General features: G+C 36.1%; 1 protein-coding gene across 1 annotated transcript; it reads left to right on the top strand.

Annotated features, from left to right (window-relative positions):
* The first annotated feature begins 1,984 nt into the window (after positions 1-1,984).
* Positions 1,985-10,198, top strand: LOC139740454 (cytochrome P450 2U1-like). The gene is made up of 6 exons (XM_071651052.1): positions 1,985-2,225; positions 3,231-3,407; positions 4,609-4,976; positions 5,365-5,628; positions 6,399-6,720; positions 10,011-10,198. Exons 1-6 carry the CDS (start codon positions 1,985-1,987, stop codon positions 10,196-10,198), a joined length of 1,560 nt encoding a protein of 519 aa, XP_071507153.1.
* Positions 10,199-18,343: the final 8,145 nt, after the last annotated feature.

The raw sequence follows: 18,343 nt of genomic DNA, 5'->3' as shown, positions 1-18,343 counted from the left end.
TCCCCCGCTCTTTCAATGAGTTCACATGTGATTGCACACACACTCCCACACAATTTTTAGATTCACCTTTTGATAACTTAAAAAAAACTTTATCCATATTGTCAACATAAAGAATAACACACACACGAATATGTATATTAATACACACACACACACACACACACACACACACACACACACACACACACACAAAGAAACTGTGCAGCACCGTAATTTGCTGATGTTTGTATGCGATGTTCTATCAGGGAGGTGAGATATCACCTCCCTGGTTCTATAGATCTCTTTCGAGTTGCTAGCGCATTGACTGAGGGAGAAAGAGAAGAGAAGATGTGACTGGCCCGTTGTTCGTCAAGGTTATACCCATTGCAACTTTCTCGGTAATACATATAGTGCGGGTTCTTTATTTCGCCAAGGTTAAGTGTATAACCATGCATAGCAGTTCGTTGATGTGCGCAGGTGCGGGAAACCGCAGATACCTCAAGGATTTTTGTAGTTGCAATGCCACTCAACTTGATCTATGAACAAAGTTCTAACTCTTACGTAACTTTCCTGTTTTGAGTCCAAATTTGTTGAAACTTCTTGCATTCTGTTTGTTTGATTTGACTCTCATCAAAATCAACTGGCGCGTAGAGTGGAATTGTACGTTAAAGGACAAATTCACCCAACTACAAGAGATGTGGATTGAGATAATGCTGCAATAGTATAGCAGAAAACGTCAGTCAAAGTTTGAGGAAAATTGGACAATCCGATCAAAAGTTATGGATATTTAAAGTTTCAGTGCTGCCATCACTGGATGAGAAGACTGCAAAGGTTTATGACGTCACTGCGGGACAACGATATAAGGAAATATAAACAGAATTAAATGTATTTTCATATTTCTAAAAAAAGGGGCCATGAATCCGACCCTATGGGCAAACAAGACTCACGAGTCTAACACTACACCGCGAGGCTTAATGACGAAATGACCTATAAATCAATGTCACGTTTGATAAATGAAAATTAATATTATGCAGCTACTCCATCGCCCTCCCCTAGAGATGATTATTGAAAGGACGAAAGCTTCTGAGCACATAACTTATTAGGAGTTTATCAGTTACCATTTTATGTCAGAGATATTGTTCAAGAAATTAGTTTCTCTCTGCAAGATTAATTATGATGCTTCTTCGCTTTCTGTGTCATTATATACCATGTAAAATGTTGATCTGTCAAAAGCATCTTCAAGTTGTTATTGCAGTAAGCTTAAATTGAAAACATGACATTCCACTGCAGTATGATATTTTGCTATTTGCTTTCTTATGCTCCTGCATCGACTAACTCAAGGACTAAGTACTGGAATGCCTAACCCTGAATTGAGCACAGACAGCTTTTATTTAATCCCATCCACCTTGTTGTACCCAGTGGACAAAAGATCTTCGACCACTTCCCGTCCGTCCACTGCAGAGCGTGCGTCAATTTCACGCTATCGTAAGCTTCGGCTATTCTGTCTCTGCGTGACGTAGGGTACCTATTTTGATGTGACAATGGCGAATTGAGTGACCCGAAAAATCTTTTCTTTGATAAAACGCGAACGCTGTGTTAACTTTCCATACCAGACCGAAACCTATACTTTGATGTTCGGACGGATCGTGTTTGTATTTTACTTTCCAGAGGACGCTTAGATATCCTGATCGCGTTCGTGTTTCAAAAAAAAAAAAAATATTGGTACTTTCAAAAGCTTGTCAGGGCATTATATACACCATCGCATGATCCAAACATGTCTCACTGGGTGTCCGGCATGGCAGGTTCCTGCTAAAATCAAGGTGGATTATCGGTGTCAGCATGGAGTATATAGCTCCATGGTATCGGCCTGCACTAGGAACCACGGTACCTCTGAAAACTTTGTCGTCATTCTGTGCGTAGATAGCAGTCAATAAACGGATCCGCCTTTAATCATCTCCATCAGGTTGTTCTAGACGAAATTATCAAGGCCGCTTTATAACTCGCCATGTCACAACTCGTCGGACCGGACCATGCCACGGAAGCCATTTCTACGACAACCTGGTTGCTACTCTTCTGCGTCCTGTTCCTTCTTCTCGTCGTTGCCGTCATCAAGGCCGTTGGATGGATTTCGACATCGGCTGCGACCCATTCGACCCCGGTAGAGCGATTGGTAGAGAGGCTCCCAGGTCCGACTGGTTTTGCAGGGAAAAAGATGCTACTCAAAATGTTGAAAGGAGCACCTAGAGGTAAGAACGCTTAACACACACATTTTGCTGCGTCAAATTATTGTGATGCCTTCTTTTTCAGTAAGACTTGGCGGAATTGGAACATGATTAATACAGTATTTGACTCTGTATACATTATTGCAATATCTTGACCGATTTTTGTTTTCAATTACCCTTTTTTTTAAAGTTGTTTATCATTCCGATTGTCATAAAATGCTTTGCTTAAAGTATCTAATTCACTGTACTAATGTTATTTACACTTGATTGACAATTTTCCTAACTTCTTTTGACTATCAAAATACCCAAACAATCTCAGCGTTCTCTAACCGATACAACGTCAGAAAGTATTGCAACTGATTGACAAATTGCCCTATATCGACGTAAATAAGCAATGAATTGATCAGTGTTTTAGTAGTAGCCATGATATAATCAGAAAGTATTTTTTTTTAAATAAAGATGAACCAATCGTAAGATGATCTTGAGTCAAATTGATTTGTGAAAGTATCTGGTTATAAAGATAACAATGTGGTACTGGAACTGTAGTTAGCAGAGGAGGAATTCTGAAGTAGTTGTCTTATAAGATTAGCAGAATGCATGATGGAAGGGATGCAGGTTGTAATCAGCTGGAGTAACTGTAAAGGGAGAGTCTTATAAATGGGTGTACAAAGCATGCATCGTGTGTGAATATAGCGGGAGTGCACCTGTAGAGGAAAGTTGTGAGAGGTGAGAACCACGCCCTTAGATGCTGATACATTCCTTATGCACCCACTGGGACATCATCCACATCCAGTCATTTTTTTTGTCCTCTTCAGTAGTACGTACTGTCCTGATGATGATGGCGCGGAGAGAGAAGTCGGCAGTTAATATTTTTGCTTTTGAATACAGCGAATGACTTTTGTATTGAAAGTATCTTTGTTTTTATGTACAATTTATTGTATATTGTTTTTTTGAAAATATTGTGAAATAATGTTAAAGTGGAAAACTGAAAGATCATTATACAATCTATGGCGATGGTTTACGTAACAGCTCTGTGGAAAGAAACGGCAACATGGGGAAAGGTATTTGGGATCGGCGATGGGGCGGACGGATTCTGCTTCGTCGCAGATCGACAGAGTCTCGAAGAGGCTTTCGTCGAGAAGTCCGCCATCTTCTCTGACCGAGGGGGCATTCTCCAAACTCTCTTAGCATCACTACCAGATCGAGGTTGGTGTCTGAAACGCATTCATCTCTCACGTGTAGGTTCTTTTCATTACTCATCTTTATCTTCCCTTTAATTGTCGTTATTATATCATGATGAAGGAGAAAATAACATTGAGTTTGTGACGATTTTTCGTGGCAGTCGGTAAGTCTACTCCCACCGGGGGCCATTTTGGCCCCCCCCCCCCCCCCCCCCGACGTTTGACGTGATTATTCCGCAACGCGTGATGCTCTCGCCGCGGCATTTTATGACTTTTTCTTTCACGTATCGCCCAACTTTTGAGACCAAATTTGTTGCTCCCGGGCACCATACCGTTTTGAAGCCACGACCTTTTGAAAAAAATTCGTCGACCCAAAAATTGCTCAAAAACATTTTTGTGTACAAATCAAATGTAAATTATGTTTTTCGAATTAATTCATATAAAAATAAATATTTTTACTTTCAATGGCTGATAATGATTTATTTTAGCCTGATTATGCGCTAAAAAGTTTGTGCGACAAATTTTGACAAAAAACCAACAAAAACAAAAAGTAAAAAAACAACGAAATACATAGGAAACTCAATAAACAATAAAATGCATAAGAAATAATTATGAAGCCGAATTTTTGCTTCAATATTATTGTTGAGGATATTGAAAAGAATATGTTCACCAAAAATTAGAAGTCTTGGAGCTTTATTTTTTTATTTATAGGCAAAAAATGGCATAAATTAGCATAAGTTAATTAATATAAAATACATAAATTAAAATGTGAAAAATCTAACTATACAGTCTTGTAGATTACATTGACCTCTACCTTAGTGCAAATTTTCGCGAGGATCTCGCGATCCACGACCGAGATCTGAAGGGGGGGGGGGGGGGCAAAAAGGCCCCCGTGGTTTCAAGTCCCTCAAAAAACCCGGTTAGGGTTAAAACTGTGTAATCTTTCTTGCATAAAGTAAGTCATCATTACAAAAGTGACTTAAATCTTATATATATATGGGCGGTATCCAATTACCAATCATTACTTTCTGCCCGACTTTGATCTTACTAACGAGTTCACCAAGTAAAATGTTTCATTTTGTTTTGGGCTTGGTTTGGTTGGTTGTTTGGTTGGTTGGTTGATTGGTTGGTTGGTTGGTTAGTTGTTGTTGTTGTTGTTGTTGTTGTAGTTGCTGTTGTTGATTTTTATACATGAGAATTATTGTTCTCTCTAACCCATCTTGAAGGATCAATTTCAAACAATGGTCCGGCCTGGCACGAAGCTCGCGAGTTCGTCAGCGACACCGTCAAGAACCCTAACTTCGGGAACTCTAAGATCGCGCGATCCATCGCGTCGTCCACCCCGCAACTCACCCGTGCCATCGATGCCCAGAGAGGGGAGGCCTTCAATCCCAAGGTCATCTTCCAGTGCTTCTTTTTCGACGTGTTCCATCGGGTGGCGTTCGGGTGTGGTGTCGACTACAACGACCAAAACTTAAAACGATTCATCGACTCGCTTGACAGTGTGGTCGGGAGGACGCTGAATCCCAGCCCGTCAGTTCTGGCATTTCCATCGCTCAGCAACGGATGCTTATTCAGTGGATTCCGGGCAAAGGTATATTGCAAAGAGGGGGGAAGAATAGTTCGATCAAATGAGAATGAAACTCAAGTACATTATACTATTTATGAAACGAAGGAATGCATCAGATTTTGTAGAACACGTCAACGAACTTTGAGGAAAATCTTACAATCCGTTTAGAAATTGGGAATTTATAAAATTTTGGTGTAGGCATCCCTGAATGAAAAAGACTATAATAGTTTGTGACATACAGACCAGAGAATAGGAAACGATATAAAGTGATTATAAAGAAAATTCAACATTTTCACTTTTCTAGCCTAATTTTCGCTTTTCTAGCGTAATAAAGCAGCATTTAACTTGCATCTTAAATATGATAATAACAATAATGATACTTAACACTTTTGCCGTCCATCACCTCTCCTAGCTTCAAAGCGCTGCCAGATATATCAAGAACCACTCCGAAAGGGCCATGATACAACGGGACCGTGTGGGCGTGTCGGACAGCATCGTGGCGCTTTTCTGCCAAAACATAGAGCGGCTCCGAAGGGCAGGACAAGCTACACACGCCGAACCCGAGGATGGATGGCGGATGGTGTTCGATTTCGCCTTTGCGGCTTCAGACACCGTGCACGAGGTCATTCTCTGGCTCATTCTCTTCGTTGCTACTCGCTCTGATGTGCAAGAGAAGGTAAAACTTTCAGGAAGAACGAATTTAACATGTTCCCTCATCCGACGTGATGAACAATGCATTACGTTGTGCCAGCAAGTTTCTTTGGGATTTGATACACTGTATTTCTAAGAAAGAATCAATGAGATATAATCACCCTCAATTAAGTTACTTTTTTTTCGGATGGCTGCGATCTTGCAAAGATATCCAGTTTATCAAAATAGTGAAGGGAGGAGGTAACAATTTTAGTTGTTGTTTTTTTTTAACAGAATGACGCATCGGAAAAAAGGATTGTTTATATACGTTTGTGTCTGTGTGTGTGCGATTTGCGTGCGTATGACGTGTGTGACCAAAACGCCTGTAACTGTGACCGAAAGCATGTCTATTGCATTCAGTTAATTTGTAACTTAGATGGTGGCCCTGTGATAGCTCTACTGTACAGCAAACATGCTGTCCTTCATAACAGTCATATCTTGTACTGTTGTACACGTGCTTTGCAGAAGCGCTCGTCTTATCGCTGCTTAATCAAAAATAATACAAGCATGATAGTCATCTTTAGATAGATAACGCCCCGGGTTTGAACTCATATGCTTTATATAGTTACTATCGCTACTAGGCCTACAACTTTGAGTCTATGACGGGAACTTATAATGCTGTTTCGGTTTCAAATCTATCACTTTGATGATGCTTGAAGAGGTAATCAAAGTTTGCCATCTTCCCAGGTTTCTACACAAAATTGTTGTTTTGTTTTGATTTGTTTGTGTTTTGCTTTATTTTATTTCATTTTTTAGATGTGCGCGGAAATCAGGAGTGTGGGCGACGACATCTCCTACGGAAACCGGCATCGTCTACCGATGGTTATGGCAACCATGTTGGAGACATTTCGCCTGTGTCCAGTAGCTCCGATGGGCGTTCCCCACTTTGCGTCACAGAGCGGTAGCATCGACGGCTACGCCATAGCGAAGGGCACCCAGCTCCTGCCGAATCTTTGGGGGATTCACAACGATCCCGAGGTGTGGCGAGAGCCGAGCAGTTTTACCCCGGAGAGATTCCTGACTGCCGATGGGGAGCTGGACGGAGAAAAGGCGGGTCTCGTGATCCCATTCTCGATAGGTGAGAGCTCTGTCAGCAGACTTGTAGGATGCCTGGGACCGAAAGTTTGTATTTTTTTTCTTTTGCATATTATTCAAAATATAACATCTCGACTTCTCTCTCGGTCGTAACACAGCATTTATGACATTATGATCATAACTGATAAAGCGCAGCGGCTTTTCAAATTATATCACTGTATTTAACACCTTTTTTCCCCTTGCTGTGAAAAGAAATTCCGTTTGCCTGAATGGTACTGTTTAAGAGCTCATCTTTTCAACAACAACAAACAAACAAACAAACAAACAAAATATTCATATTTGCCGATAAATAATCTCCAATGAGCACCTCAAGAGATACTGGACACACGTTTTCCTGTTGCATCGTTGGAAAATGGAGAAAGGTTGACAATTTTCAGGTTTGCTGATAATACAACCGTGTTAAACCAGAACTTATAGTCGAGCTATTGAAGAGAATCAAAGAAGCTAGCGAGAAGTAAAATTTAATCTGAAACGTGAAAAAGCAAAATTGACATGGATACAGTGAACAAGGCGGATTTTATTCTAGATGGGGATAAAATAGAGAAGGTGCAGAGGTCACAGATAAACATTGAGATAGCACCAGCACCCCTGAAATCAGGAGGAGAGTAGATATAGGAATGGGTGCATTGCAGAAAATGCAAACCGTTATTTGAGGAACACAGGCGTCAGGACTAAAGGTGCACATTTTACAGGCCATAGTAATATCTCCCCCTGCAAAAAGTTGGATGCATTTGAAATGTGGTGTCACGGCAGAACACTAAGAATCTCATCGAAAGCATAGAAGACAAGATGATCTATGCAGAAGATTGGATAAGGGCTCGATCGTCATACGTAAGGCAGGGCTCCACACTAACTTTTATTTTTGGTTGCCCGATCGGGCCACCAAAAGCATTGATTTTAATTTTTTGGTTGCCCGAAAGTAAAATGTGGTGGCCCGAAAAAAATGAAGAAAAACATAAGAAAAACTAAATCGGTCGTACTTAACATAGAAAAATAAATATTAAGCATTACTGAAGTGATACAGGTGCCCATGTCTAAAACAAATGAATAGAAAATTCAATCATCTTACCGTTATTCTGAATTCTAAGATATAGCAGATAGGCTCATAGATTGTTATAAAAGTTGATGTATATTTAGGTGGTCAAAACTTACATTTGGAATGAGAAAGTGGGAGCATTTGGAGACATTTGCAAACATCCGACGTATGTTTTAGCATTGTAAAGAGCCGAAAGTTACCATTATTCATTTCTGATTGTAAAAGCAATCATCCAACATTCGACATTTATTTCAGCATCTTCCGGAGCCGAATGTCATCCTTATTCATTTCCGAACGCAAAATCAAATATCTGACATTAATTTTAGCACTGTACGGAGTTGAATTTTACCATTATGCATTTCCAAAAGTATTAATAAACATCCGACATTTATTCTAGCATGATACGGTGTCGAATATTACCATTATTCATTTCCAAAATTAAAAGCAAATATATGAAATTTATTTTAGCATCTTACGGAGCCGATTGTAACGGCTGTTCATTTCTAAAAGTAAAGGCAAACACTCAACTGTTTTTGGTGGCCCGAGGTACGTTTCTGGTGGCCCCGGGCAACTGGGCCACCGTTAGTGTCGAGCCATACGTAAGGGGATAGTCACTCAAGAGCTCCTACTTTTTGGACACATCATGAAAAGATATTATATTGAAAAAAAAAAGAGTCTTATTCAAGGGAAAGAGGAAAGCAGAAGTAGGCGAGGGAGACCATTAACAACTTGGACTGAAAACATTCAGAAATACACAGAAATTCAGGTGCGCCGCTGCGTTCCATTGGGCATATTGTCATCACATACATATTTATTGTATTTCTGTGCCTACCGAAATAAGGATTTTCCCCTTTTCCCAGTGTTAGCTGTCCCGCAATTAAGGTTCTTCAAAAGCAAACTCTCTTCATGGGTTATTGTCATTTTGTTTTCCCTAAGTAATTTGGAAAAGTGAAGTGTCATTGCATGAAGTAGTTTTTCTACTGACAGCTCATTCGCATGCATAGGAGGATACATATCTCTCTTAGTGTATACATGCTGGTAGACTTAATATCTATTTATTGTAAGGGTATCTCCTTTGTTTTCAATATGTCGTAATATACTTTTTTATTTTCAGTGATTCATTTTGCCTTATTCACACTCAATATCGATATGTTTTGTGGACTACTACGTACAAGCGGATGTCCTCGATTTGTTATTTTGTGTATTTTGCATCAAGTGTTACTTTGTATCACATTGAACATTAGCATTGTATAAACCTGTGATGGGGCTACCCCGGGTAAAGAATACTGAATAGATAAATAGTACTTCCCATCACATCCTTCAACATTCTTTGAAAGCTATGATTTTATGATTTCATAAACAACCACAAAGGTCCATCATGATTTTGAATAAGATTCTTTGTCGAATGGGAAGCATTATTGAGAATCCCTCAAAACAAGTGCGTCTGAAAAAAAAATGATTATGAGTTGCAGAATACAAGCTTTTCTGATTTGGGGATCAGGAAATCCAAAAAGAAGTTCATTACAGTAATGTGATTAAATTTTGCTCGCTATTAGATCTGTAGCTGTCTATTAAGTGATGTGCTGAGTACCAGAATAGGCTATAGTAAACTATAGAATATCAGTATTATCATTGCGAGGTTTACTGCCTTACGGACAGTTCTACTGCCATGCCCTATATAAATTTCATGATTATTAGTCCTTCAACCCACTTTCTATACGAGAAGAAAAGATAAGTTGTTGCTAGCTGCTCAAGGTCCGGATGATGGCTATCCCGGGCGATGAACTCCAGCGTCCTTTCTGCTGTGATGACATAGTGCTTAATCCCCTGCACTAGGGCTCCTCATACGAAACAAATATCGATCCTTCAGATCTATTCCAAACTAATGCGTGTCTGAGTCAGAGCGGATATTCACTGAGTTCCTGAACCTATACTGTGAAATAAAATCAATATTTTAGAGAGAAAGAAATAGAGAGAATAAAAACCCGGCCAAAGACACGTAAAGGAAGACGAATTTAGACTTGTTACTATGTAGTGTAACAAAAAGAGAGGTATAGTAGGTAGCACTCGATACTAGGAGGCATGTTTGTCTGAAGTCATGCTACGAAAATTGTCAATCGATTAAGATTGACTCTAATATGCCGTATAATGTGAAATTTTAACTCTAATAACATAAATTTCCTTGAGTGATGTGTTTGCATTTTCTCCTTTTGTTATGATTGTTGTGACTGTAATAGGCCCAAGGTCCTGTCCAGGGGAGCTTATTGCGCGCATGACGATTTTTCACACCCTGGTCACTCTCGCCTCCACCTACCGTGTCTCTCTGCCTGTCGTGGGCCCGCAGCCTCGGCTTGTTGATGAGGAGCACTCGTTCACCATGATTCCTGACCCCTATAAGATCATCTTCACGAAAATAAACGATTAATAAGCTGTATGTGATGGAGAAAGAGTGAGAGAGGGAGGGGGTGGGATCAAAATCAATTATATGCATGCAGGATGTCAAACGAAACTATGGACATAATGACTTTGAAATTGCCTTGAGAAGTCCGTCATTGGTTTCGTTACATCCTCTTGAGATTATTTCTATTATCAATATTAATGTTGTATTAATTATTACCATACATGCTTAGTTAATAATTCATTGTGGCTTCAACATTAGTTTATGATTTCATTTTCATATTTTGATTGGTGCATATGACATAGACAGGACAAAATGTGTATAATTAGTGCGAAACAGTAGTAGTTTAATGTTCCTGTTTCACTTGGATCTATGTGAAGCATTTGCATACAGCTGCACAGTTGATGCTCTTGACATGGTGTGAAGAATGTCATGTTATACTTCGTTAAAGTTAAAGGACAAGTTCACCTTCATAGACATGTGGGTTGAGTGAATGCAGCAATATTAGTAGAACACATCAGTGAGAGTTTGAGCAAAATCGGACAATCCGTTAAAAAGTTATGAATTTTTTAAGTTTCTGCTCAGTCACGGCTGGATGAAAAGACTACTAGCTTGTGATGTCACATGAGTACAACGATATAAAGAAAGAATAAAGAAAATTCAACATATTTCCATTTTTCTCGCATTACAAAAGAACACTCGACTTCTCTCTTTTAGAAGGCAGGGGGAATAATATTACCCTTAACATACGTCAGTAGCAAGTCGAAGAAATGTGCACTTTATTCAAAAAGTAAAGTTTTGTGAAATTCTCTTTTTATTTTCCTTATAATGGTTGTACGCATGTGACATCATACACTGTAGTAGTCTTGTCTACCAGCAGTGACTGCGCAGATACTTAAAATATTGAACGGATTGTCCAATTTTCCTCAAACTTTCACTGATGTGTTCTACTAATATTGCTGCATTCTCTCAATCCTTATGTATATGAAGGTGGTCTTGTCCTTTAAGGGATTGTACAGTTTCGGTTGAAATTGGGCTACAGGTTTCCAACGTTTTTGATGATGATTTTTGTTTTTTAGATAATGAGAAACCTCTTATGAAATATGAAAGAGTATTATGATTCTCAGAGGAATTCAAAGATCATTTGATGAAAATTGGTTTTAGAATGACTGAAATATCAAAAAAAAAATCAGCGATCCTAATAAAAGGTGGAACCCCACCTTCTATTAGGATCGCTTTGTTTCACTCTGTTTTTGGATATCTCAGCCATTTCAAAACTGATTATCATCAAATAAACTTTTAATTCCTTTTAGAATTGTATGCTCTTTAACATTTCATATAAAGGTTTCTAAGTATCTTGCAAAAAAGTTAATGGCTGAATCCTCACCTCAACCAATACTATACCATTCATTTAATACTTTTGATTATTACTTAATACTTATACTTTTATCTTGTAGTTCTTGGTGAATATTATTGCATGACAATAGATTGTTGTCCGATTAATGCTGCTATTTTTGTGCCAAAACAATATTCAGCGGCATGTACTGATCACATGTGATGATATCATATAATATTTTTTATATATTTGATTTCTGACGCTAGTTACAATCACTGTAATGTGTTCAAGTGTAACGTCTGTGTTGATAATGCGTGTTTATGCCTGAATTTCATAAATAACTTCTATTAATTACTGTTTGACATAATGTGCTTTCACTATCATCATCACCTAATGATAGTGGTGAATGACCGGTCACAATCAACTATATTATATTACGTCCATGTAATGTTCCTCGTAAGAGAGCTTCCATACTTCAGGGCTAGTAATTAAATGGTGAATGTAATAATACTCTATATAGTTGTGTTATCACTTCTGAAATATTGACGTATGCTAGTATAGTTTTGCCTGCAGACATGAGTAGAAGAACAAAATGTGAATAGGGCCGATTGTTTCAAAGCATTTTCATTTTACATGGCGCATTACATGCATCTACCATGTTATATTTCTAAATGTATTGATACCTTACAAGCAACCAAATGAATGGGATGGTGAATCAAAACTTGTCTCTATGCACATCAATAAATTGTATCTTATAAATACTTTTTATTGGTATTTTGCTTATGGATACTGCGCAAGAAGCAGTTATATAAGTACTTACATATTATCTGTAATACTTTTGGGGTAAAAGATTGATTTTTCTCAATCAATTTTCTTTCTCTTTCCCCTTTTTCCGTTGAAAAATTCATATAATATTTTGTAGTTCCTTGTTCAAGAGTATTGACTTAATATTTCTGGTGTTGTTAATAAATTATAGTCGTTTGTGGTACATTATAATGAAGTGAGAAGCATTTTAATAAAATGAAGAATTGCTTATAATGATTATAAAGTCAGTCAGATCAGGGAGGTGACTCACCTCCCTGGTCAGATGACAAACATCTAATAGTCTGCGTCCACGCATTGATCCATGTGTCACGCCGCAATTTCTGCAAGTAATGAGATGGGGTGAAATTCGTACAAGTGGCTCAGTCACTGTCGGATGACAATTTTTCTAAAAGTGCAATTTTCTGAAAATTGAGTATCTGCGAAATCATGTTTCTTTTTCAAAGAATGATATGTTTCATTGAGTCGAAAGCATCAAGGTCCGGAGTGTACTGCATATACGATTATCTGAGTTCTGAGTTGGTTGGGACATTTTATCATGAGCGGTGGAATGGTTTCGGGGACTGGGGCTTATGCACAGCATTTAGATTAAATCACATTTGCGCTGCGCTAAACTGAGATTAAAATTTAACAAACCTGACAGTAAAAACAAACAAACAAAAACAAGCACAAACACACGTACCAACACAAACAATCAACAAAACAAAAACTAAAAGTATAAGATTCGATTCCCTAATTTAATAGGTTTGTCTCCCCCCCCCCCCCAAAAAAAAAAGAAGAGAGAAATAACTAAAAATGCTGTTTACCATAAAATTAGTGTCTGAATATTAATTCAGAGTTAACTGAAGGAAAATGTTGATCATGTTTTCATCGATATGCTATTGCTCTTTATTTTGTGAAAATGAGTAAATTCCTGCTTTTGAGAGAATGTTACAAAAAGACTTGATTAAAGTCATGTAAATTAAAGATGGAATTGTTGGGAACCAAGATGTGTGTATTACACATAGTACCTGATTGTATGCCGAAACACATGCAATTAAATACAAACAAAATCTATAATGGAACGCTAAATGCAATATAGTTTAAAGATTCTGTTTACCTTTGGGAGCAGTGATTACAAAAAAAAATCAAGGTATCACATTTGATGCATATTGTGTAGGTCTGTTGTATCACAAAACATCCTACCATATAACATTTTCACAATAAAGCCTAAAATATAAAGAGATATCAGTATTTTTCTCAATAAACCATATAGTAGACGGCGAGTTGTCACAATATTGGGGTGTTCTTAAAATTTTCTGTAGATTTTGATTTTTTGTGCTATTTCCCCTATTTTGGGGGTGCTGAACACGAATCCACTTGTTGCCATTTTTCTAACCGACGGCTTCACCCGTTCCCATGGCAACGCATTATTTTTCTTAAAAGAACATGCATTCTTCATTAAACATCATAAAAACATGATGTAAACACCAAAATATGTCATTTAAATCCTTTTTAATCAGACTTGAGAAAGAATACAATTTTCATAATGTCATGGTTACCTTATAGCAATGACGGTTACCATGGCAACAACTATTTATAAAGAAAAATCATATTTTTAATGAAAACGCAAGAAAACATGACAAGATTGAGAGGAATATTTATCACAAATTGTTATCTAGATGATCAGCTTATTTTTCCACTATGTTAATTTCACATCATTTTCGTTGCTATAGCAACAACATGACAAAAGCTGCCTTTTAAAGAAAAATAAGCATTGCGATTGAAAGAAGAGCAAGAATACGTCCATAGATGATTTGAATTTCTGTATAGTGAGATTTTTTGAGCTTTTTCCCTTATTTTGTCGGTGCCAAACACGAATCGACCTGTTGTCATATTTCTAAATGACATCTTTAGCCGTTGCCATGGCAACAAATTATTTTCTTTGAAATAACATGTATTCTTCATTAAACATCACAAAAGCATGCTAAAAACACCAAAATAAGTCAATATAAACGTATCACGCTTCAATCAAATGAGAAATCACAATTTCCGACTGTCACAGCAACCTCATAGCAATAACGGTTGCCATGGTAACAGCTATTTTTTTAAAAGAAAATGATTTTTTCATCAAAAATCATGAAAAGATGAAAAGTTTGAGAAGCATACTCATTACAAATTGCTATATTTATCAGCTTCTTTCACTACGTTCATGCCACATTATTATCGTTGCTATGGCAACAACATTTTTCCCTAGAAAGGAGAAGTATCCCATTAAAAGAAAAACTAGATAAATAAATGATAAATTTTTGTTTATTATAATTATATTATAATTTTTATTATTACCTTTAAAAGAACGAGTATTCTTTATTAAACATCATAAAAACATGCAGTAAACACCGAAATAAGTCAATATAAACATCTCTTTAATCAAATTAAAAATCACAATTCTTATAACGCCATGGTTACCTCATAGCAAAGATGGTTGCCATGGTAACAACTATTTTTTAAAGAAAGTAGTGATACTTTCATGAAAAAGCAAGAAAATGTGACAAGATCGGGTGGAATATTGATTACTAACGACTATCATGACTATCACCTCTTTCCCATTATGTTCATTTCACTTCCTTTTCGTTGCTATAGCAACAACATGACAAAAGCTGCTTTTTAAAGAAAAAAGATAGGTATTTCAATTAACAGGAAAGTAAGAATGAAATAAATCGGTAGATAATACGTTTCTGTAAGAGGTAGATATTTTGTGTTCTTTCCCTTATTTTGGGAGTGCCGTACACGAATCCACCTGTTGCCATATTTCTAATTGACATTTTTAGCCGTTGCCATGGCAACAAATTATTTTCTTTAAAAGAACATGTATTCCTCATTAAACATATAAAAACTGACAGTAATTTCCAACAGATGTCAATATGAACATATTTCTTTGATTAAATTAAAAATCACAATTTCCGAATATCCCAGCTACCTCATTGTGATGACGATCGCCATGGTAACAGCTACTTTTTAAAGAAAATTATGATTTTTTTAAATCAAAAAGCATGAAATCATGAAAAGATTGAAAAGATTGAAAAAGTTATTTCATTACCAGTTAGGGTCTAACTAAGATTGTCAGGGTTTTTTTTTACTCTGCTCATCTCACATTATTATCGTTGCTATAGCAAAAACATGAGGGAAACTTTTTTCATAGAAAGAAGAACTGTTTCATTAAAAAGGAAAGAAAGAATGAAATAAACAAGTGATCAATTTCAGAAAAGTTTCAATCTTTTGTGCTTTTTTATCTCTCTTGGGGATGGTGAACAGGAATGTACCTGTGCGTGGTCATTTTTTTTTTGACGTCTTCAGCAGTTACCATGGCAACAAATTATTTTCTTTAAAAGAACATGTGTTCTTCTTTAAACATTTTGAAAACATGCTGTTAACACCAAAATGTGTCAAGATAAACATGTCTCTTTAATTTAGTAAAACAGCACAATCTTTCAATTTCATGGTTACCTCATAGCAATGACAGTTGTCATGGTAATAACAATTTATTATGAAAAACATAAAAAATGACAAGATTGAGTAACATATTTATAACAAATTACTGTCAGTTCTGTTTTTTCACTATATTCATCCCACTTCGTTCTTGTTGCTATAGAATTGAGAAAACTGGTTTTTAAAGAAAAAAATTAACGTTACTCATTAGATAAGGAAGGAAATAATACACTAAACAAAAAACAAATAAGTAGGAACGCAAAAGTTTAGTCAGCTTCCTGAATTTCTGATCACATTGCACCTTTAAAACCTTAAATATCCGAAATAATGGTTAATATTTAACATGGTTGCCATGGAAATGCATTAATTTTTTTAGAAAAAAAATCTTCAAGAAAAATTGTGAAATTATGGCCTAACTTTTGAAATATTACAAATGAGCAAGACTATTAGCCATATATAATTCTGTTCACATCATTTCTGTTCCTCTATCGCAACATGTTAAGGAATATATTTTTTTTTAACCATAGATATACCCAGGAAACATAAATACCAAAATTAAGCAATACAAATGTCTAAAAACCTCCCCAAAAGTTCCAGTTTTCCCGTCATTAAGTACTCTGTTTCAGCATTAATGTCTCCAAGACATTTGATAACCTTAAATGACTATGGTACCTCCTCTATAGTAATTTCCAACAGATTGCTATAGAACTTTAATCCTTAAAAAACATTTTTCTCATGTTATTGCTATGGCAACAGAAATGATGTGGAATGAACGTTGTGAAAACAAAAGCTGATAGTAATTTGTAATGAATATGCAACTCAATCTCGTCATTTTTTCAATTTTTTAAATAACAATATCAGTATTTTCTGCTTAAGAATTGTTACTATGGCAACTGTCATTGCTATGAGGTAACAATGCAATTGAAAAAAAAAGGATTGTTTTTATTAATTGAGGAAAAAAGTACATGACATATTTTGGCCTTAACAACATGTTTTTATGATGTTAATGAAAAACACGTGTTCTTTTAAAGAAAATAATTTGTTGCCATGGTAACAGCTGAAGACATAATTTAGAAAAGTGGCCATAGGTGCATTCCTTTTCAGCATTCCAAAAATAGTATAAAAAAAAGAGCCGAAAAATTTAACTCTACAAAAATTGATAATGTATTTATTTAGTTTTTCTTTTAATGGGGTACTTCTCCTTTCTAGGGAAAAAGTTGTTGCCATAGCAACGATAATAATATGGCATGAACGCAGTGAAAAAAGCTGATAATTATCAAAGCAATTTGTAATGAGTATGCTACTCAAACTTTTCATCTTTTCATGCTTTTTGATGAAACAAATAATTTTCTTTTAAAAAATTGCTGTTACTATGGCAACCGTTATTGCTATGAGGTTTAATAAAGAATACTCGTTCTTTTAAAGGTAATAATAAAAATTATAATTTAATTATAATAAACAAAAATTTATCATTTATTTATCTAGTTTTTCTGTTAATGGGATACTTCTCCTTTCTAGGGAAAAAAATGTTGTTGCCATAGCAACGATAATAATGTGGCATGAACGTAGTGAAAAAAGCTGATAAATATCATAGCAATTTGTAATGAGTATGCTTCTCAGACTTTTCATCTTTTCATGATTTTTGATGAAAAATCATTTTCTTTTAAAAAAATAGCTGTTACCATGGCAACCGTTATTGCTATGAGGTTGCTGTGACAGTCGGAAATTGTGATTTCTCATTTGATTGAAGCGTGATACGTTTATATTGACTTATTTTGGTGTTTTTAGCATGCTTTTGTGATGTTTAATGAAGAATACATGTTATTTCAAAGAAAATAATTTGTTGCCATGGCAACGGCTAAAGATGTCATTTAGAAATATGACAACAGGTCGATTCGTGGTTGGCACCGACAAAATAAGGGAAAAAGCTCAAAAAATCTCACTATACAGAAATTTAAATCATCTATGGACGTATTCTTGCTTTTCTTTCAATCGCAATGCTTATTTTTCTTTAAAAGGCAGCTTTTGTCATGTTGTTGCTATAGCAACGAAAATGATGTGAAATTAACATAGTGGAAAAATAAGCTGATCATCTAGATAACAATTTATGATAAATATTCCTCTCAATCTTGTCATGTTTTCTTGCGTTTTCATTAAAAATATGATTTTTCTTTATAAATAGTATAAAATTGTTGCCATGGTAACCGTCATTGCTTTAAGGTAACCATGACATTATGAAAATTGTATTCTTTCTCAAGTCTGATTAAAAAGGATTTATAATGACATATTTTGGTGTTTACATCATGTTTTTATGATGTTTAATGAAGAATACATGTTCTTTTAAGAAAAATAATGCGTTGCCATGGCAACGGGTGAAGACGTCGGTTAGAAAAATGGCAACAAGTGGATTCGTGTTCAGCACCCCCAAAATAGGGGAAATAGCACAAAAAATCAAAATCTACAGAAAATTTTAAGAACATTACAACTCGCCGTCTACTAATAACTGTACACGGTTTAGTCTGGAATTTTTTTTTATTATAACTATT

Source organism: Diadema antillarum, unplaced genomic scaffold (genome assembly GCF_040938485.1).
Source record: "Diadema antillarum isolate AM-2024a unplaced genomic scaffold, OU_Dant_1.0 seq00000854_RagTag, whole genome shotgun sequence".
NCBI classification, from domain to species: Eukaryota; Metazoa; Echinodermata; class Echinoidea; order Diadematoida; family Diadematidae; genus Diadema; species Diadema antillarum.
Note: the sequence above shows the minus strand (reverse complement) of the source record. Positions and strands in the feature narration are given on the sequence as shown.